Raw genomic sequence first — 21,448 nt, 5'->3', positions numbered from 1 at the left:
CACAGCCCCAGCTGCAGCCAGGGGAGAGGCGCTATCCCACAGCCCCAGCCCCAGAGCTGCTGCAGTGGGGAGAGGCACCTCCCCCCACCCCCCCAACCAAAGCCCAGGTGCTGCTTTGGGAAGAGAGAGTTAAGGGTTGTCCTCTCTCCCCACTGTAACCTCGGACAACCTGCAGCCCAAACCCCTCCTCCCTCGCCCCACCCCAGAGCCCGCACCCCCAGCTGTAGTACTGACACCCCCACACCCTAACCCTCTGCTTCAGCCCTGAGCCCCCTCCCACACTCCGAACCCCTCGGCCCCACCCCCGCCACATGAATTTTGTTCTGTGCACCAGTATCATCTCCGTATTGGTGCACAGAACAAATTCATTCCACATATGCGTAGGAGAAATTAGAGGGAACACTGACCAGCTCCCCAAAAATGGAATGCCACATGGGATGAGCAGTTAACCAGAAGCTTAATACTTGCTCTAGGTCCTTTCTGAAAATGACAAGTAAAAGGTCCCTCCCTTGCGGGGGAGGAGCAGAGGGGGGTTAGTCCATTGCGTCTGATGTGAACTGGGATTGGTTTCTGTTGCAGAACTATTTCATAAACTGGGCCATCCCTAAATAACACCCAGCTGTATAAGGCATGAGAAATAAACAAAAAAATCCAACACCCCCGCCCCCTCAAGCTCACCTCTCCAGTGGCTCTTCAAAAGCACTTGACTCACTTGCCTAGGTCTTTCCTATCAGCAATCAAATTTCCTCTCAGTTTGGCTGTCTGAGGCCCTAGCTATTCACGTTCTTCCAGCCCTGAGGAAGGGATGCATTTTCTGTAGTTTGAGTAGCCCTGGGTTGAAGCTACTTTTTTCTTTGAGTACTTAGTCCTTGACCGTAATCCTGTCCTTACTGAATTTAATTGACAGCTTAAGCAGTTGTAGTTTGGCACTACCCCCAACATAGTCTATTAACCCCTTTCTGGGGTTATTGGTTTATAGACACTAAAATGCACTTCCAGATCAGGATTATTCTCTGTATTGCAGAGCTGTTGTTTGTGTCTAGGTACATTCAGACTGGATCACCCCAGAATGCATTGCACATCAGTTACAGGGAATGGTACAAATGACTTGAATAAATGGTTGTTGAATTGTTTGTGTAGATGGGGTGCTGTCACTGAGAAGGGTGATGACATAGTGGAAAAAACACCTGCACCTAGTTTAAACTAACACTTCCACCATTGCGATACAAACAATGCAAAAAGTCCTAGTATGGACATATTCATTGTGGCTACATGCGGAAGCTTGGTTAGTAGATGGGATGGGTAAACTTTGTTTTAGGGCAGGAAGGAACAAAGGCTCTGAAGTTATATGATCTGTTTAAAGCAATCTATGCAATGTGTATTTATATTGTAAAAAAGTAACAACATCATATTTTCTTCTACAGAGGTTGTTAATGATTTAACAGAGGAAGAATGTTTAACCCACTACTTATGCAAAGTATCTTTATTGAGCTCTTAATGCAAAGGACCTTAGAGAAAAACTTCCTCATAAATCCAAGTGCCCATTAATGTCTTGAACAGTCAGTTCACTGAGCCCATGATTCCATTCCTCTTTTTATTTATACCCTTCTCTCTCCTTTGTTATGTGTCCTGGCTATTTAAATCCTCTTACTTGCTACTAATCTTTGCAGTTATTGTTCTCTGTAAGTGGCATCCCTGCCAAATGGAGTGGGCTGACACAGTCAGGGACAAATCCACTGAGCTTTGCACATAATGTTACATAACTAGCTGCCAGGTTTTGCCATGCTCATCACTGAAGGCTTTACTATTTCTCATGGATATTTATGCACGTGACTCATGAGATTCTTTCTATTCCAAAGTTAACCTTTCCATTTATTGAAAAAGAAAAAACACATCAAATCCACAGTTCTAACGTTGTGAAAGAATGCTGGAGTTCTGACCCATGACAGTGCTATGCAGAAGACCAGCTTTCAAGATATAAGTAGAGTTTAATCTCAGGGCACCCTTTAAAACTTGGGAAGGGTGTTCATGGGTGTGGACCCACAAGGTTTGGGACTCTGGCTAAAGAACTGCTCTATATCTAACATTGCCTCTATAATACTAAATTTATTCTGAAATTGGTGGTGGTGTCAGTCTCCAGATACTGTGCTACATAACTACCTAAATAGTGCAGTATTGGTTGAGAAAGTACAAATTTAAAGAAATACTGGAGCTAACCATAACAAAACATTTTTCAAAGTTCTCCCAATTTCTTCTGTTGGGTTCCATTCTCCTAGCCAAATTTTGTTGAAAAGTTTAAGAAATATACCTTTGATTGTGAATGAACACATCACTGTTTGTGTCTAACCCATATATCATTGGGATTTAAAATTATCTTTGTACTAACACGGTTGTTTATCTGCCACTTCTTCAAAAATGCATTAAGAACATTTCATTGTTCCTGAGAAGCACAATGAGACTAAAGTTGAAAGATAAGTTTATAAATCCTACCTTTTAGAGCATAAAGAAATCCTGATAACAAATAGTTACCTTTAAATGCTAAATGCTATTTATATATCAAATTGGCCAAAACACATAGCTATTCTAGAATGGAAATAATGTTTTGAAACTCTTGTCTCAAACCAAATTCCCAGCTAACTGGCCAATATGCAAATTCTGTGGTTTAAGTTTCCGGGGACATTCCAAAACTGAGCAGATGGAAAGAGGAGGAGAGCCAGTTTGGCTATTTATACACTATGTTCAACTAATGGCTGAGGATTTATTATTCAAGATACAAAATGTTCTTTTGAGAGAGAACCTCTGATCTCTTGCAGAGTAAGTGTACTAGGAACATGGAGTAGGACATGAAAGCATTGTCCAGGGTGCTTTGCAGAAGGCTGTTCATAGTCAGTGTCCTGTTATGTTGTGTGTACATTAAAAACAGGAAAATTGTTTCATAGCCTTGATTTTGGGTCTGGGATGATGATAAATGCAAAAGATAACAGCTCTTTGATAAAAAGATTAGCACTTCATTGAATTCAGACTTCATATTTTACTTCTTGGTCTGAGACTTGCAGTTTCATCAAACTTTTGAAATTAAATAATTCCCTTTTATTCGCATCCAGAATAGCAGTTGGTGTTAGGCACAATTTACAATTAGCTTAGAAAGGATTTAGGATTGAAAAAAACATTCCTCAAGAAGCCTGCCCTCCGAGTTTAGAAACATGTAGAGGACAAAGTTAGATCTTTCTTACATACTGCGTTATGACGTTGACATAGAGATCGGGCCAAAATTTTTGTTTTACAGTGTTTCACCTCAGTGAAGACTTAACCAAACTGCTTTGTGAATTTGCCATTGTGCAAACATATCCTGAAACCAGATTGTTTCACATTGCGATCTCAGATGCAATACAATTAAGTGATTTCAATCTGGAAAATCACTTCCTGACCCTAGAAGTTTGTAATTTAGACAACTGAAGTATGGGTCTGCTGATCTAGAAATGTACTCTTGTGTGAAATGCAAAAGTATAGCATTGCTGCTGTTTAAAATCCTGTTTATCTGACACGACAATTCTTTGATTTTAAGGGGTTTAATGTGTATTCCAAGATTGTTTCAAGGTTTCTGATTTTTATAGTGATCTCTCTCCTTTTAGCATGCCATCCTCTTGTGAGGAGGAAAGCTTATGGCATCCCAGCAAAACTGCACTGGAAAAGAGCCACCATCTCCCTAGTAGTCTGCCACTAAGGAGTCAATACATTGAGCCATGATTTTTAGAGACTATAATGCAGGATAACATTTTATCAACTCTTTTTGTGTTTTGCAGCAGTAGCAGCCACTGGCTGTAACCTGGATAAAGTAAATATTCTCCCTAGTGCCTTGATAACTCCACTTATGCCGACCAGTGTGATTAAGAATGAAGATGTGGCTCCAATGGAAGTTACAGCCGAAAAAAGATCTCCCACGATCTTCAAGGTAAGTTAAATTATGAGCCCACTATTCTGATTATCCCAGCTTCGGGCATGACAGCATGTCAGACTATTTCATGGTAGTGTGTAGCAGAGGAGAGAAATAGGAGAGTAGTGAAAACTTCATAGCCCAAATCCAGTCAAACCTGTAATCCAGACATGCACATAAAGCAATGAGTGATTCCCATAAAAGTCATCAACAGCGCTCTGACACCTGCACCTTGTCCTCAATGAAACAGACTGTGGAACAGCACAGGTATACAATTTCCATTAGTAGCTTGCTGGCCCAGAGTCTCTGTTCTCCTGTTGCACTGTGTTCAGCCATAAAATCAAACACGGCCAACCTCCAGAAAGCTACTAATAGTGACCTGTCCTGAGCAGCAGCCTTTTCTGTTGACTTGGAAGAATGAGGAGCAGCAAAAAGGAAAAAAGCAATAAATATACAGGTAAGTTGTGAAGTGCTTATCAGCTATGAAAGTCAGGTCAACTTTTACACAATTGCCTAAATATGCAATTGTTTAAACTTTTTGCACCCAAGTTTGAAGCTGTTGACCTATATGTCTACGAAATGAATGCTACCACTTCTTGCTAAGAATTTAGACGACCTCCCATGAAGGAAAAACTGTCTGGATTCTAAGACATGCTTCCCCACTGTCAGAACAAAAATCAGCTTAAAAGTTAAGGGTTGCAAACCAATTTCCCATACTGAATTAGCCTATCAGCTTTTACTGTTAATGGCTCAAAACCAAAAACTGAGCAAGTTATTTTATCCTACATCTGGCTTATAGCTTCACAAATAGGAGTTTCCCCACACTGATGCACATAAACCTTCCCTGCTGTACTGCAGGGGTTGGCAACCTTTCAGAAGTGCTGTGCCGAGTCTTCATTTATTCACTCTAATTTAAGGTTCCGTGTGCCAGTCATACATTTTAATGTTTTTCAAAGGTCTCTTTCTATAAGTCTATAATATATAACTAAACTATTGTTGTATGTAAAGTAAATAAGGTTTTTAAAATGTTTAAGAAGCTTCATTTAAAATTGAATTAAAATGCAGAGCCTCCCGGACCGGTGGCCAGGACCCTGGCAGTGTGAGTGCCACTGAAAATCAGCTTGTGTGCCGCCTTCGGCATGCGTGCCATAGGTTGCCTACCCCTGCTGTACTGGATCACACCACTGGTTCATGAAGTCCAGTGTTTTGTCTACACTAGTCCACTATCTGATACTTCAGAGAAAAGTGAATAAACCCCCACTTCATATATCTAGCCAATTCTGCAGAGTACAGGAGTGAAAATTCCTTCCTGGTTCCATTCAGCATCAGTTTATGCAGTGAAACAAAAGGTTTGATCGTCCTTATTTTAGCATCATCATAACAAATGTTATTGGTTAAAATTTTGAATCACCTTTTAAAATCAGCTACAGTATTTGACTGATCTCTTGTGGCAGTGCAAGTCATCTTATTAACTATAACCATATCCTGAGGCATCAGTGAAGTTTTCTAAGCATGACCAGAGTAATCCTACACACTTCTTAATGCGTACTGCTTTTTTTTTTCCCACCAGGCTACAAAGGTGGTTGGACCAACTCAACAAACATTAGAAAATATGTCCAGCATATCAGGAAATGGAATATTTTCAACTGCTGCTTCTCATTTACCTTCTGAGTGTGAAAAACAGCAGCAGATACAGCCTAAAGTGTATAATCCAGAGACTCTGACTACTATCCAAACGCAGGACATTTCACAACCTGGTAGCTGTCCAGCTGTCTCTGCTCCCAGCCAACTGCAGAATAGTGATGCACTATTGCAACAAGCGGCACAGTTCCAAACTAGAGAGTCCCAATCCAGAGAGGTGTTACAATCAGACAGCACTGTAGTTACTTTGTCACAGTTAACTGAGGCTTCGCAGCAACAACAGTCAACATTATCAGAACCAGCACAGACACTACAGCAACAAATTTCATCAAGTATTTTCTCACCAGCAAACAGTGTGAGTCAGTTACAGAACACTATACAGCAACTGCAAACTGGAAATTTTCCAGCCAGCACTGCCAGTGGAAGCAGTGGAAATGTTGATTTGGTCCAGCAAGTCTTAGAAGCTGAACAGCAGTTATCTTCTGTTTTGTTTTCTGGGTCAGATAGTAGTGAGGATGTTCAAGAGCAACTCAGTGCAGACATTTTTCAGCAAGTTAGTCAAATCCAAAACAGTGTAAATCCTGGGATATTTTCCTCATCAGAGACAGCAGTCCATTCCAGGCAAGAGAATCTTTTGTCTGGAAGAACTGAAAATGTACATCCACAGCCTGAGAACTCATTGTCCAAACATCAGCAGCAGCAGCAGGCAATGGAGACTTCTGCAGCAATGGTGATTGGAATGCAGCAAAGTATGTGCCAGGCTGCAACACAGATGCAGTCTGATCTGTTCTCCTCAGCAGCTTCAGGAAATGGAAACCTCCAGCAGTCCCCTGTTTACCAGCAAGCTTCCCACTTGCTAAGTGGGCTATCAACAAGCGAAGACATGCAGATGCAATGTGAGTTATTCTCTTCATCTTCTGGTGTTTCAGGAAATGAAACTACTACTGCTCAGCAGCAAGTCTCGACCAATGGCTCTACCATGTTTCAGACATCGAGTTCTGCAGATGGAAAAGAAGCTTCTGGACAGAATAAACAAATGCAAAACAATGTGTTTCAGACCATGGTTCAGATGCAACACAGTGGGGAAAGTCAGCCTCAAGTTAACCTTTTTTCATCTACGGAAAACATGATGGCCGTTCAGGCAGGTGGAACTCAACAGCAGGGAGGTGGACTGTTCCAGCAAGGTGGGGAAATAATGTCTCTTCAGTCAGGGAGTTTCATGCAGCAGTCCCCACATTCACAGGCTCAACTTTTTCACACTCAGAATCCCATTGGTGATTCTCAAAATATATCCCAGGAAACACAAGGGTCTATTTTTCATAGTCCAAATTCCATTGTCCACAATCAGACCACTTCTTCTTCTTCGGACCAATTGCAGCCTCCAGTGTTCCACTCCCAGAACACAATGGGTGTATTGCAGAGCTCTTCTGTACCTCAAGACCAGCAATCAGCCAATATGTTCCTTTCCCAGAATTCAATGAACAATCCTGTAACTCAAGAAGAACAGATGTCATTCTTTACAACACAGAATTCCATTTCTTCACTTCAGACAGCCACAAACACTGAGCAGCAACCTTCTTTCCAGCAGCAGGCACAGATACCCCACATTCAGAACCCTATGATTCCCCAAGATCAACCCCAAGCTCCGCCCACTCAGCAGGGTTTGTTTCAGCCACAAGTATCACTAGGCTCCCTCCAATCTAGTACAATGCCCCAGAACCAACAAGGGGCTATCTTCCAGTCTCAACATTCAATGGTTGCTATTCAAAGTAGCCCTCCATCCCAAGAACAGCAGCAACAGCAGCAGAACATGATGTTCAGTACTCAAAATACGAGTACAGTTGCTTCTCAGAAACAGACTATGATTTTCAACCCAAATCAAAATCCAATCACTAATCAGGAGCAGCAGAATCAATCTCTCTTTCATGCACAATCCAATATGGCGCCAATGAATCAAGATCAACAGCCCATGCAGTTCCAGAGTCAAACAACAGTGACTCCACTTCAGAATCCTGGGTCCAGCCAGCCAGAGACACAGCAGCCCACCATGTTTCATAACTCACCCCAGATTCAGTTGGTTCAAGGATCACCAGGTTCTCAAGAGCAGCAAGTCACCCTCTTCATCTCTTCAGCTTCCATGTCTGCCTTGCAGAATAGCATGAGCCAGCAAGAGCTGCAGCAGTCTCCCATCTACTCTTCTCAGAACAATATGACAGGTATTCAAGGAGCTGCTTCTCCTGCACAGCAACAATCTTCTTTGTTTCACAATACAACAGGAAGTGCTATCAACCAGCTGCAGAATTCTCCTGCTTCATCTCAACAGACTTCAGGAATATTCCTATTTGGGATTCAAAACAGTAAGTGTTAAAAATCCTTGATTCTAATATTACGGTTTAGAAAAACAGCTACTTTGGAGGCTACCAAATGTAATTGTGTTTGTACAACTCTGTAGAGGTGTAAAGTGCTAAGTGGTAATGGTTACGGTCCTTTTGTTGAAAGTGTTAGTCATTAAAGGCAGGAAATAAGTAAATAACACCCATGCCTTTTGAGAAACTTCTGTCATCTTCAGTGGAACATGCAAAAAGTTTACGTGTATATAAGCCAATACAGTTGCATTTCTGTTGGATATAACCATTTATCCCAAAATATTAAAAATTGTCTATGAAACCATGATGGTGGAAAGGAAAATGTGAAATCTGTGCTCAGTTAGGCTTCATAGAAGAGGATCTGTTCTAAATAGTTAATTCATGCTTAATACTTATACAGAGGTAATAAAAGAAAGTCAGTGAAGTTGTTTTTAAAAATAAAGAGCTCGTTAGTACCCCATATTTTCTCCCTGTGAAGGTACTTGCATACTCTAATCAAGTTCTCTCTCAATCTTCTTGTTTAATAAGCTAAACCAACTGTCAAATTATTTTTGTGGTGCTTTTCTGTGCTCTCTCCAGTTTTTCAATGTCCTTTTAAAAATGTAGACACCAGAATTGTCCCCAATATTCATATATCAATTTTGCTAATGCCATGTTAGTGCTAAAAAGGCCAATTCAGTTAGGGTGGATGTGACCCATTCCCAACAGTTGACAAGGTTTGAGTATCAACGAAGGGGAAAATTATTTTTTGTAGTGACTCAGCCACTCCCAGTCTTTATTCAGGCCTAATTTGATGGTGTCAAGTTTGCAAATTAATTCCAGTTCTGCAGTTCTTCATTGAAGTCTGTTTTTGAATTTTTGTTGAAGAATAGCCACTTCTAAGTCTGTTATTGAGTGTCCAAGGAGATTGAAGTGCTCTCCTACTGGTTTTTGAATGTTACAATTCTTGATGTCTGATTTCAGCGCTGCAAAGCGCCAGTGTAGACAGTGCACCAGTACTGGGAGCCGCACCCCTCATGGAGGTGAGTTTTTTAGAGCCAGCACTACGCCACGACCACGCGCAGTGCTTTAACATTGCCGGTGTAGATTAGCCTTTATAGAACCCTATGTAGCTGCCAGTATAGTAGGATCCACTTAATCGCCTCCCTGAGAAATGGCATACCTTTTTAATTGGGATGATTGCCAGGGAATGTATTCAATGTAGTGCCTTTAATTAACTGGAAACAGTGAATAAATGGCACAACTGATGTATTTAAACAACACGCATCTGGTTCTGCATGTAGTCTCGTCCTAGTAAGTTATACTGGTGTTAGCTAGTATTTGCTGACGTACACTTCCCACCATGCAGTCTTCAGTGTTTCTTCAGGCTTCCTCTCTGTTACTTAGGGTTACCTTTTAAAACACACACAAATACCAACTAACTAATATATATTAAGTATTTAATTGCTCTGCAGTATGCTTTTCTCTAAAGTAGTTTGCGAAATTAAAATGAATACCTCTCAGGAAAAAGTACTGTGTTTTGCTGAGAACCTGGATAGTTCTGATCCTGCTGTGTTTCCCCACTGATTTCATTAGCAGGAACAGGACTGGCCACTCTGCTATTTGTTGTTGTTTTTTTTAAATTCTATTATCTTTTTCTATAAAATAACCAATTAAAATCCTTCAGCAATAGCTGCTTGTCTTATCTAAACTGGGAAAATGAGTTACGCTTGTCCATGGTAGGAATTTTTTTCTAAACAAATGATAGCTAGCATTTTACAGTCCTAGAGTAAGCAGGGCGAGTTTCAGTTTTAACATAAGTGAATGAAATTCATGGGAGTACATGTACATAAGTTCATATTCAAAAATATGTCAATAACCTGACTGATGAGATGTACACAACTTTTATTTTACAGCCATGTGCAGTTCTGTATTGCTTGAATTACTCTGTATTTGCTTAATCTCCTAGAGATATTATCTAAATGCAGCAGAAACTTCAGAGAATTCAGAATGAAGCCAATCTATGAAGATGAAGTTCTGCAAAAGTTTATACTAATGCTTCAACACGTTTGTTCCTATTTTACCTAGCAAGCAGTGATCAACTCTGTTAATGCCTATTCTAAAGTTTCTTACGAGTCATGATGAATCTCCAGCTGCATTTAATTCCAGTCCGTGTTCAATATAAAGTAATTCTAACTGTGTTTAAGGGTGAATGGAACTCCTTTTAGTACATATACCAAGAGAAAGGCACCTTACCCTATTTTAAAGCATTTTTATTTCTTCTTCAAAGCACTGTACTGATATCCTCCTGATACCCTATAGTAATGTGACATGGAATATATGGCAATTTAAGACCCAGCATGATTCCTGGCATCTGATATGTGGTTCTGATCTCCAGTTTGTCTCCTGGCTGTGACTCCTGGTATTCTGACCCAGCCTGACTCTGGTTCCCAACTCGGGGTCCTGATCTCAGCTTTGTCTCCTGCTTCTGACCTCTCGGTATCCTGACTAAGCTGACTCTCGACTCCTGTCTCTTGAGTGTGGACTCTGGCTCTGACCACCAGGTCTGGCTACCCACAACCCAGCCATGACAGCTTATTTGGACCACAATAATGCTATGGGACTGAGCCCAGTGCGAGAAGTATGGCCCAGCAGTACCACCACAGTCACTGGATGCATCAAGCACTGCAGGCCCAAGTCGTGCAGCTCATCAGGGAGAAGTAGGGGCTGCAGAAGCAAGTGGGGCAGCTCAGTTTCAAGAATACCATGCTGCGACCACCACTTGCAGTGCCTTGCCCTGAACAGGGGCCTGAAATATCCTTGCCTGAATGGTTCAGCGAGAGCCACCAGTGGTTCAAGGGTTTCATGAGTCAGTACCACCTTCTGTTTCTGATGTGTCTCAATAGCTATGCCTCTGACTAATCCAAGGTGGCCTTCGTAATCAGCCTGCCTACAGGAGATGCATTAGGCTGGCCTCCCCTGCTGAAAGGCCATAGCCGGTGCTGTTGAACTGCAGTGCCTTTCTCCAATCAATATCAATCAACTTTGACCCTTGCTGAGCTCGAGCAGCCAAGGGCACACTTCTGCCACCTCACAGCGGATACAGACTGGAATGAAGCAGCACAGCTCTACCAGTTCTAGTGGTGCTTGCGGAAAGAAATCAAAGACTAACTGGCTTGTGTAGCGATGTCTACAGGCCTAGATGCCCTTATGGATCTTGCCATCTGCATAGACTATCGGCTGCAAGACTGAAGGGAGAAGAGAAGTTCCCTGCAGTCCTTCTACCCGCATACCATGACCTCATCTTCTGTATCACCTGGTGAATCTATACAAGCTGATACAGCTTGTCAACAGCTCAGTCATGAAGGAAAAAAAACAGTGCCTTCAGCACCACCTGTGCTTCTACTGTGGCAAACCTGGTCACGCCATCTCGGCCTTCCCAGTACAAACACGATGCAACTTGGGGAAACAAGCCAGTCCAAGCACAGATGGGAGGAATCACCCTGGTCCTTGAGAGAAGAGAATTTCCCTGTACTCTAGTCCTCTCTGAGAGAGATCCTGACTCCATCCAGGGGCTTCCCATTTGTAGGTGCCTATTGAGCTGTCAATCCAGGGGGACGTCTAACAGATTCCTTTCCAATAGGCCCTCATCAATTCAAGACCAGAGGACAATTTTATGGATGCAATTACAACAACAGAAGTCCATGGCAGACATGACAAACTATTGATGGCTCCCAGATGTCTTCAGGTCCAGTTGTGGAAAAGACTGTCCCCCTGGAGGTCTTTATTCAGGGACACAGAGAAATGATACAGTTTGGTGTGATCCATTCCCTGCATTTTCCCCTGATCCTTGGCATCTCCTGGCTAACCCTTAATGATCCCCCTCATTTGCTGGCAAGAATAGGTCACTTTCCCATCAGAATACTGTCAAAGGCTTAGTCAAGGACCAGTAAGTGTTGCAGCCAGGCCCAAGTAGGTATAATCGCTCACATTGAAATGCCTACTGAAAGAACTATGGAACTCCCCCCAAGTACTGTGACTATGCTGATGTCTTCGAGTAGAAGGATGCAGAAAGCCTCCCCCACATCAGGACTGTGATTGTCTCATAGAACTGCAGTCAGGTGAAGATTCCATTTGGATGAATATATGCAATGTCAGAGCCTGAACTGGCTGCGTTGCAAGAAAACCTTGCCTGGGAGTTCATCTGCAAGTCATCTTCACCAGCCGGTGCCTCAGTCCTTTTCGTAAAGGACAGCATCCTCTGCCTCCGTCAATTACCAAGCACTAAATCAGATAACAATCCAGAACTGCTACCCACTGCCTCTAATCCCTGAGTTGTTGAACCATGTGGGGGCCACCCATGTATTCATTTAACTGGCTCTCTGGAGAGCATAATACTTTTTATTCATATCTACTGTTACCTCTGAATACATGCTGTGTTGAAGTAGTTCTGTGACTTGTGTGGATTAAGTTTGGCAGTTCGTCTGCAGTTGGGTCATTGAATGTACTGCCAGAAGCAAGGGGGAAGCTGATACTAATGGCAATTGCAGATTTATGGCTATCTAGTGTGTAGATGGATACTGGTGACTGAACTGAAAGGGGATGCATACATAGCTAATACTGAAAGAGGCCAGGCACACTTCCCACTGGTTGCTGGGATGTTAATAGTGTAGTTTTAACAGAAGCCCAGATCTTCAAAAGTACTTGTACTAATCCTAGTTTGTCCTTGTACACTGGCAAACTTGGATGCCTAATTTATGCGAGTGCAAAAGCATGTGTACTTTTGTGCATCCTCTTCTGCAGACTTGGACCTGAATAAAGATGTTTACACTAGTATGTTAACAAACTCTTTTTATGAATGGATTTCCAAGTTTCAATATCCATGTGTGAAGACTTAGATTCTATTCCTGGCCCTGCTGCTAGCCTGATGGGTGACCTTGGGCAAGGCACTTCACTACTTTGTGCCTCAGTTTCCCCACCTGTCAAAGGGCATAACAATACTGACCTTTGTAAAGCACTTTGAGATCTACTGGTGAAAAGTGCTAGATAAGAGCTAGGGATTATCATAATCATTTATTGTATTTATGTTCATTTCTTTCTTAACAGACTGTGGCCAGCTCTTAACCTCTGGACCATCTGCATTGCCAGATCAGCTGATGGCTATAAGTCAGCCAGGTCAGCCACAGAGTGAGGGGCAACCTGCAGTGACAACGCTTCTGTCCCAGCAGATATCTGAGAATTCTCCACTACCTTCATCTATGACAACTAATCAGTGTATAGAGAAAATAGATGACTTGCTTGTGTCATTACAAAACCACGGGAACAACATGGCTGGCTCATTTTAATTGGCCAAGTAAGAAGTGAATTTGGGTCTGTGGGTCTTCTTGCAATGATATTTAGTAAGTTTTTTGTATATGCCAAAGAGCCTCTTGTTTTAACAGACGATGACTTTGCAATGAAGTCACAGTGCATGCTGAAATCAGCTAATATATCTCTATGCCCTGAAAGCAAGTGTATAATTTCTAATAGTCCAAAGTAGACTCACTCATAGACTCTAGGACTGGAAGGGACCTCAAGAGGTCATCGAGTCCAGTCCCCTGCCCTCATGGCAGGACCAAATACTGTCTAGACCATCCCTAATAGACATTTATCTAACCTACTCTTAAATATCTCCAGAGATGGAGATTCCACAGCTTCCCTAGGCAATCTATTCCAGTGTTTAACTACCCTGACAGTTAGGAACTTTTTCCTAATGTCCAACCTAAATCTCCCTTGCTGCGGTTTAAGCCCATTGCTTCTTGTTCTATCATTGGAGGCTAAGGTGAACAAGTTTCCTCCCTTCTCCTGATGACACCCTTTTAGATACCTGAAAACTGCTATCATGTCCCCTCTCAGTCTTCTCTTTTCCAAACTAAACAAACCCAATTCCTTCAGCCTTCCTTCATAGGTCATGTTCTCAAGATCTTTAATCATTCTTGTTGCTCTTCTCTGGACCCTCTCCAATTTCTCCACATCTTTCTTGAAATGCGGTGCCCAGAACTGGACACAGTATTCCAGTTGAGGCCTAACCAGCGCAGAGTAAAGCGGAAGAATGACTTCTCGTGTCTTGTTTACAACACACCTGTTAATGCATCCCAGAATCACGTTTGCTTTTTTTGCAACAGTATCACACTGTTGACTCATATTAAGCTTGTGGTCCACTATGACCCCTAGATCTCTTTCTGCCATACTCCTTCCTAGACAGTCTCTTCCCATTCTGTATGTGTGAAACTGATTTTTTCCTTCCTAAGTGGAGCACTTTGCATTTATCTTTATTGAACTTCATCCTGTTTACCTCAGACCATTTCTCCAATTTGTCCAGATCATTTTGAATTTTGACCCTCTCCTCCAAAGCAGTTACAATCCCTCCCAGTTTGGTATCGTCCGCAAACTTAATAAGCGTACTTTCTATGCCAACATCTAAATCGTTGATGAAGATATTGAACAGAGCCGGTCCCAAAACAGACCCCTGCGGGACCCCACTTGTTATACCTTTCCAGCAGGATTGGGAGCCATTTATAACTACTTTCTGAGTACGGTTATCCAGCCAGTTATGCACCCACATTATAGTAGCCCCATCTAAATTGTACTTTCCTAGTTTATCTATAAGAATATCATGCGAGACTGTATCAAATGCCTTACTAAAGTCTAGGTATCTCACATCCACCGCTTCTCCCTTATCCACAAGGCTCGTTATCCTATCAAAGAATGTTATCAGATTAGTTTGACAGGATTTGTTCTTTACAAATCCATGCTGGCTATTCCCTATCACCTTACCACCTTCCAAGTGTTTGCAGATGATTTCTTTAATTACCTGCTCCATTATCTTCCCTGGCACAGAAGTTAAACTAACTGGTCTGTAGTTTCCTGGGTTGTTTTTATTTCCCTTTTTTATAGATGAGCACTATATTTGCCCCTTTCCAGTCTTCTGGAATCTCCCCCGTCTCCCATGATTTCCCAAAGATAATAGCTAGAGGCTCAGATACCTCCTCTATTAACTCCTTGAGTATTCTAGGATGCATTTCATCAGGCCCTGGTGACTTGCAGGCATCTAACTTTTCTAAGTGATTTTTTACTTGCTCTTTTTTTATTTTATCTTCTAAACCTACCCTCTTCCCGTAAGCATTCACTATACTAGACGTTCCTTCAGACTTCTCAGTGAAGACCTAAACAAAGAAGTCATTAAGCATCTCTGCCATTTCCAAGTCTCCCGTTACTGTTTCCCCCTCCTCACTGAGCAGTGGGCCTACCCTGTCCTTGGTCTTCCTCTTGTTTCTAATGTATTGATAAAAAGTCTTCTTGTTTCCCTTTATTCCCATAGCTAGTTTGAGCTCATTTTGTGCCTTTGCCTTTCTAATCTTGCCTCTGCATTCCTGTGTTATTTGCCTATATTCGTCCTTTGTGATCTGACCTAGTTTCCATTTTTTATGTGACACCTTTTTATTTTGTAGGTCACGCAAGATCTCGTGGTTAAGCCAAGGTGGTCTTTTGCCACATTTTCTATCTTTCCTAACCATCGGAATAGCTTGCTTTTGGGCCCTTAATAGCGTCCCTTTGAAAAACTGCCAACTCTCCTCAGTCTTGATTCCCATGGGACCTTACCTATCAGCTCTCAGCTTACCAAAATCCGCCTTCCTGAAATCCATTGTCTCTATTTTGCTGTACTCCCTTCTACCCTTCCTTAGAATTGCAAACTCTATGATTTCATGATCACTTTCACCCAAGCTTCCTTCTACTTTCAAATTCTCAGTGAATTCCTCCCTATTTGTTAAAATCAAGTCTAGAACAGCTTCCCCCCTAGTAGCTTTTTCAACTTTCTGAAATAAAAAGTTGTCTGCAATGCAGTCCAGGAACTTATTGGATAGTCTGTGCCCCGCGGTGTTATTTTCCCAACATATATCTGGATAGTTGAAGTCCCCCATCACCACCAAATCTTGGGCTTTGGATGATTTTGTTAGTTGTTTGAAAAAAGCCTCATCCACCTCTTCCACCTGATTAGGTGGCCTGTAGTAGACTCCCAGCACGGCATCACCCGTGTTTTTTTACCCCTTTTAGCCTAACCCAGAGACTCTCCACACTTCCATCTCCTATGTCCATCTCCACCTCAGTCCAAGTGTGTACATTTTTAATATATAAGGCAACACCTCCTCCCTTTTTCCCCTGTCTGTCCTTCCTGAGCAAACTATACCCATCCACACCAACATTCCAGTCGTGTGTATTATCCCACCAAGTTTCAGTAATGCCAACAATGTCATAGTTGTATTTATTTATTAGCACTTCCAGTTCTTCCTGCTTATTACCCATACTTCTCGCATTTGTATATAGGCATCTAAGATACTGGTTTGATCTTGCCTCCCAGCTTTGCCCTGACCCTCCTTTCTCTCTGCCATTATAGCCCGTGCTCCCTCCTGTTTCCAACCCATCTCCCAGGTCTTGTTCCCCACTTATCTGTGGGGTTTGCTCACCTGTCCCCGTCGAACCTAGTTTAAAGCCCTCCTTACTAGGTTAGCCAGTCTGTGCGCAAATAAGGCCTTTCCCCTTCTTGAAAGGTGAACGCCATCTGTGCCTAGCAGTCCTTCCTCGAATAGCATCCCGTGGTCGAGGAAGCCAAAGCCCTCCTGGTGACACCATCTTCGCAGCCAGGCATTCACCTCCACGATGCATCTGTCTCTGCCCGGGCCCCTACCTTCGACAGGAAGAATCGAAGAGAATACCACCTGCGCTCCAAACTCCTTAACCCATACTCCCAGAGCCCTGTAGTCACTCTTGATCTGCTCAGTGTCACACCTCACAGTATCATTTGTGCCACATGGATGAGTAGCATGGGGTAGTACTCAGAAGGCCAGATAATCCTCGACAATGCCTCTGTAACATCTCGGATATGGGCCCCTGGCAGGCAGCATACCTCCCTGGATGAACGGTCAGGGCGACAGATGGGTGTCTCCGTCCCCCTCAGCAGAGAGTCTCCAACCACCACTACCCTACGTTTCTTATTATCTGGTGGCAGCAGACCTCCCAGCCTTAGAGGTACGAGGCTTCCCCTCCTTAACTGTAGGGAGTATTGCTGTTCATCAAGAGATCAGAATCTGTAGAAAATAATTGATCAAGTTTGGGTTTTGTTCTTGAATTGCTATTGGTTGTTCTGTTCCCTAGCATTGCAGTCTAATAATTTTAATGGCAAAGTTAAGGTGAATGGATCACTTTCAGCTTGACCTGGCATCTCTGAGAACTGTCACCAAATCTGGTTTTAGTTAAAACTTTGGGTTTACTGTGGATGCATTAGACTCCACTTCAGTCTATAGCAGAGGTGGGCAAACTACTGCCTGCAGGCCACATTCGGCCCACAGGACCGTCTTGCCCGGCCCTTGAGCTCCCAGCCAGGGAGGCTAGCCCCTGGCCCCTCCCCTGCTGTCCTCCCTCCCCTACAGCCAGCACTCGGGGCAGTGGAGCTGCGTTCTCCTGCTGAGCAGAGCGGCAGCGTATCTAGCTCTGGCTGAGCGGCATGGTAAGGGGGCCAGGACCGGGGGGTTGGGTGAGGAGTCCTGGGGCACAGTCAGGGGACAGCGGCAGGGGGCGGTTGGATGGGGCAGAGGTTCGGAGGGGGCGATCAGAGGACAAAGAACAGGGGGGTTGAATAAGTGTGGGAGTCCTGGGGGGCCTGTCGGGGGGGGGTGTAGATGGAGTCAGGGAATGGAGAACAGGGGGTTGGATAGGTGTGGGGTTCTGGGGGGCCCTGTCAGGGGACGGGGGTGTGGATAGAGGTCGGGGCAGTCACGGGTCTGGGAGCAGGGGGGTTGGATAGGGGGTGGGATCCCGGGAGGGGGTGGTTCGGGGACAAGGAGCAGGGTGGGTTAGATGGGTTGGCGGTTCTGAGGGGGGCATTCAGGGGGCGGATAGGGGGTTGGCGCCAGGCTGTTTTACAACCCTAGTGTGGTCTTCGGGCCAAAAAAGTTTGCTCACCCCTGGTCTATAGTCTTCAGAGCCCTCCCCATAGTGCTGAAGTAGTTTGCGTGAGAGCAAGGTGTTGCAGGAAATGGTGTTTATTGAAAAGGCACCACTTGCTGAATCGTGGTTAGAACTGAGCCAATACAACAGCATGGAGCTAGGAAGTGTCTGTTGCTGGAAGGTGCCTTTTCCCCCTACATCGGGGGTAAAGCTCTGTTCATGCATGAGCATTAAATATATATGGGCTCTTCAATCCAGGTATAGCCACAGCATCTGAGTATAACCACCTTGTGTAATGATGTTCTGCCTCCCAAAAAAAACCCTGAAGTTTCAGTTGGGTGTTATGCTCTTCACTTTCTGAACTAAACTGTTTCGTGATGATGTTGTAAACTGGAAAATAGTTATCATATTCTGCCCAAAGATGGCTGCATTTTGGCACTGGATGTAGATTTGTTTCTGCACTTTGTAAAGTGCTTTCAGATGAAGGAGCTACATGCAAGATGAGACTTCACTAGTTATGCCTAACTCTGTTTTGTTTTTAATTTCAGAAATTCTGTGAAGGAAAAGATGATTTCCAAGATCCCCTCAGACCTTGTGGCTCTGGATTAGGGTTTATGGAGCTGAACTGTTCTGTTAAAGAATGGCCTACTCCCAAGCAAATGTGTAGACTTCACTCCTTTTCTAAAGAGCACATATGCTGCCTACTGCAGTGTCTAGCAATTGAGGCTATAATGATAGCATTTGAGACTCCTGAAGCCAATAATGGCTGAAAAGCTGTGCTTTGTGTTACAGGGGGTGGAACTGAACGGTTACCACATTCCTAGGCCCCATTAGTCAATGGGCTGCTATTTTAATTCAAAGCATGACTGCTCAGCTATTATTGTTAGAAAATAACACGTTGTCATGTTTACTTTTTCTTTTCTTCCCTTTCTCCTTCACAACCCCTCTGTCGAGTTGGAAAGCTTGTGAAGCAGTACCATTGTGTGCTCTACCTTGCGCTGTGATTCATGGCATAGCTGTCAGTAGAGCTAAAGGACCATTGTAAGGATGTGTTAATCGCAGCTGCTGGTGGTGATGTATATAATATACAACCAGAAAATCTGCTACAATTCTAGGAGCAGCCAGAGAGATGCGGGTGCTTCCCATCTGAGGGTGTGATTAACAGCTGTCTGTCTGTACTGATGGTTTTAGATATAAACGGCATAGAGTAAGAACTAGGTGGCTCTATCCAAATGAAGGGAAAAGTCACAGTAAATTGTGTTCTAAAATCCTACCTTCTAAAATACCTTCAACTGAAGAGAGCCATCTGCCTAGCTGAGCAAACAGCTTAATGCCTCTCACTGTTTTGGCATAGATTAGAACTTGAACATTATTCCTTCTCATGCCAGGCTGCCCTCTTTCATTCTTCCCATGCTCTTCCCTCCCTCCCCCTAATTGTATATAGTTGGGTTTCCTAAGCAAATACAAAGATGCTACTGGTTTTAGAAACTGAAGTAACTCTTAGGTGTCCAAGGCACCTCTCACTGTGGTACCAAAATGCCAAGCCAGTGGCTGCATCTATGGGTATGGCTACACTTGCAGCTGTAGAGCGCTGGGAGTTACAGCTGTCTTCGTACAGCTGTGTAGGGAAAGCGCTGCAGTGTGGCCACACTGACAGCTACCAGCGCTGTTGGGAGTGGTGCATTGTGGGCAGCTATCCCAGCGTTCAAGTGGCTGCAACGTGCTTTTCAAAATGGCGGGGGTGGGGTGGAGTGTGACAGGGAGCGTGGGGGAGACAGAGTGGATTTTTGGAGCTGACACTGTTCTCAGCTCCCGGCCTTGCAAGTTCTAAGGACTGGAAGATACACAGCAGCTACCTTCAATCGTTTTTAAAGTTTTGACCCCTTCCCCCACCCCTCTCTTATTCACTAAATGCAAATTATGCACTCCTAAATAGCCTTTAGACCACATAAGCAGCTGCTCAACACGGACTCCCCTCTCTCCTCAAGCAAACAGCTGTGAACATTCCAAAGCAATTCCCCTGCCTCCACTCGTCGATCGCTGGAGCAAAGAGCAGCTGTGTTTGTGTTTTAGCTAAGTAGCTCCGGGGAGCTCGGAGTTCAGCCATTCTTCTGGTTTGTTGTGTACAGGAATTCTGGGATACCTCCTAATACCCTGGAGGCCAATAACAGCACTTTTGGTAGCCACACTTTGATGAGCAGCGCTGCATCACCAGCGCTGCAATCGTTACACCCCAAGCAGACCAGGTGTACAGCCAGCGCTGCAGCCAGGGAGTTGCAGCGCTGGATGTGCCTTGCAGGTGTGGACAGTTACTAAGTTGCAGCACTGTAAACCCACCACCAGCGCTGCAACTCTCCAGTGTAGCCAAGCTCTTTATATATGATCAGGGTTTGTGGGAGTGAGAAAATGCTGGTTTCGTCTCCATGCCCCAGACTTCCTGAATCCTAGGGAAACCCTGCTTTTTCCTGTTGTTGCTGATTTAAAGTCTTAAACTTTATCCCATATGTGGGCAAACAACATAATTTTTCATCCTTCTTTAAAATATCACTTCAAGCTGAGCTGCTGCATCTTTGTAGCTTTCTCGGTTCATTGCCGGTTTCAAGCATCCTTTTTACTAGCAGTCCTCATGAGCTGTAGCCTCTCTGGGGCCATACATTAATTAAAAACAATTTACTCATGTTTTATAGTATCTAAGAATAACCCACTCCAGGCCATGCAGTTGTAGGGTGAGGAATGTGGATCCTTTTAGATGTTCCAACTAGCCCAAGAGAAATGTGATGCCTCATTACAACCTCAGGCAGATGTTTTCTTCAGTCTTTTCTCTCTCCTGCATGTAGAAAGCTGTTAGTGCAGGGTAGAGCCAAACAGCTGTCATGAGTGGCTACTATGCTTTGGTGTAGCATAGTTGGTATGCTGTCACTTTTTTCATTTTGGTTATTTTAAATAATGGAGAGTAGCCTGTAAATGTTTTTTAAGTTACCCTAGTCTGTTTACTGCGTGTTTTTTCTAACGTGTGCACCTAGTTGAGCCATGTAGAGTTGTTCTTTGGTTTTAACGGTTTTTCCCGTGTGTCAGTCTGTCACGATGTTCGTTTTCTCTTTTTGTGTATGTGTCTCTCTCATTGAGAGGCATTGAATTACGTTTTCAGTAGTAAGGCTTCTTGCCGATATGAAGGGAACTTTTCAGAAAGAGACCTGCTCTGGGTCATTTAATTTTGAATACAGTTTTCAATCGTTCAAGTTTTGGATGGTTTATATCTAATGTGTGTTTCATTTTTTTGGAAAGCTATATTTTGTATTTAGGAAATGGTATACTATTTTGCTATTTGTACTGAGTGAGTACAATGGCATAAATATAAAAATTTATATATATACGTATATATAATAATCTTTTTGCCACACATTTTGGTGGTAAATTTGTGAGTTTGTCTGATGTTCTACCACAACGTGGCGTCTGATAATGGCGAGGGTGGGGTTTGTTATGTCTTTACTAAATATTTAAGTACTTTTTGCAACATAAATAGTTTGTTCATCTTGGGCCATTC

The 21,448-nt window shown here is 43.3% G+C and overlaps 1 protein-coding gene across 9 annotated transcripts in view; it reads left to right on the top strand.

The window, feature by feature from the left end:
- The window catches only part of NFAT5 (nuclear factor of activated T cells 5), a 164,101-nt gene extending 143,407 nt beyond the window's left edge, over positions 1 to 20,694 (top strand). For 5 of the 9 annotated variants that reach the window (XM_050922225.1, XM_050922229.1, XM_050922231.1 and 2 more), the window contains 4 exons: positions 3,804 to 3,952; positions 5,505 to 7,932; positions 13,027 to 13,273; positions 18,453 to 19,727. In XM_050922225.1, coding sequence (XP_050778182.1) covers positions 3,804 to 3,952; positions 5,505 to 7,932; positions 13,027 to 13,265 — 2,816 coding nt within the window. In that variant the 3' untranslated portion in view covers positions 13,266 to 13,273; positions 18,453 to 19,727. Of the gene's footprint in view, positions 1 to 3,803; positions 3,953 to 5,504; positions 7,933 to 13,026; positions 13,274 to 18,452 lie in introns of all 9 variants that reach the window. The other 4 variants (XM_050922232.1, XM_050922233.1, XM_050922227.1 and 1 more) reach the window with 3 other exon arrangements.
- Positions 20,695 to 21,448: the final 754 nt, after the last annotated feature.

The sequence above is a fragment of the Gopherus flavomarginatus genome, chromosome 14 (assembly GCF_025201925.1).
Source record: "Gopherus flavomarginatus isolate rGopFla2 chromosome 14, rGopFla2.mat.asm, whole genome shotgun sequence".
Classification (NCBI taxonomy): domain Eukaryota; kingdom Metazoa; phylum Chordata; order Testudines; family Testudinidae; genus Gopherus; species Gopherus flavomarginatus.
The sequence above is the reverse complement of the archived record's forward strand: the minus strand, read 5'-3'. Positions and strand labels throughout refer to the sequence as shown.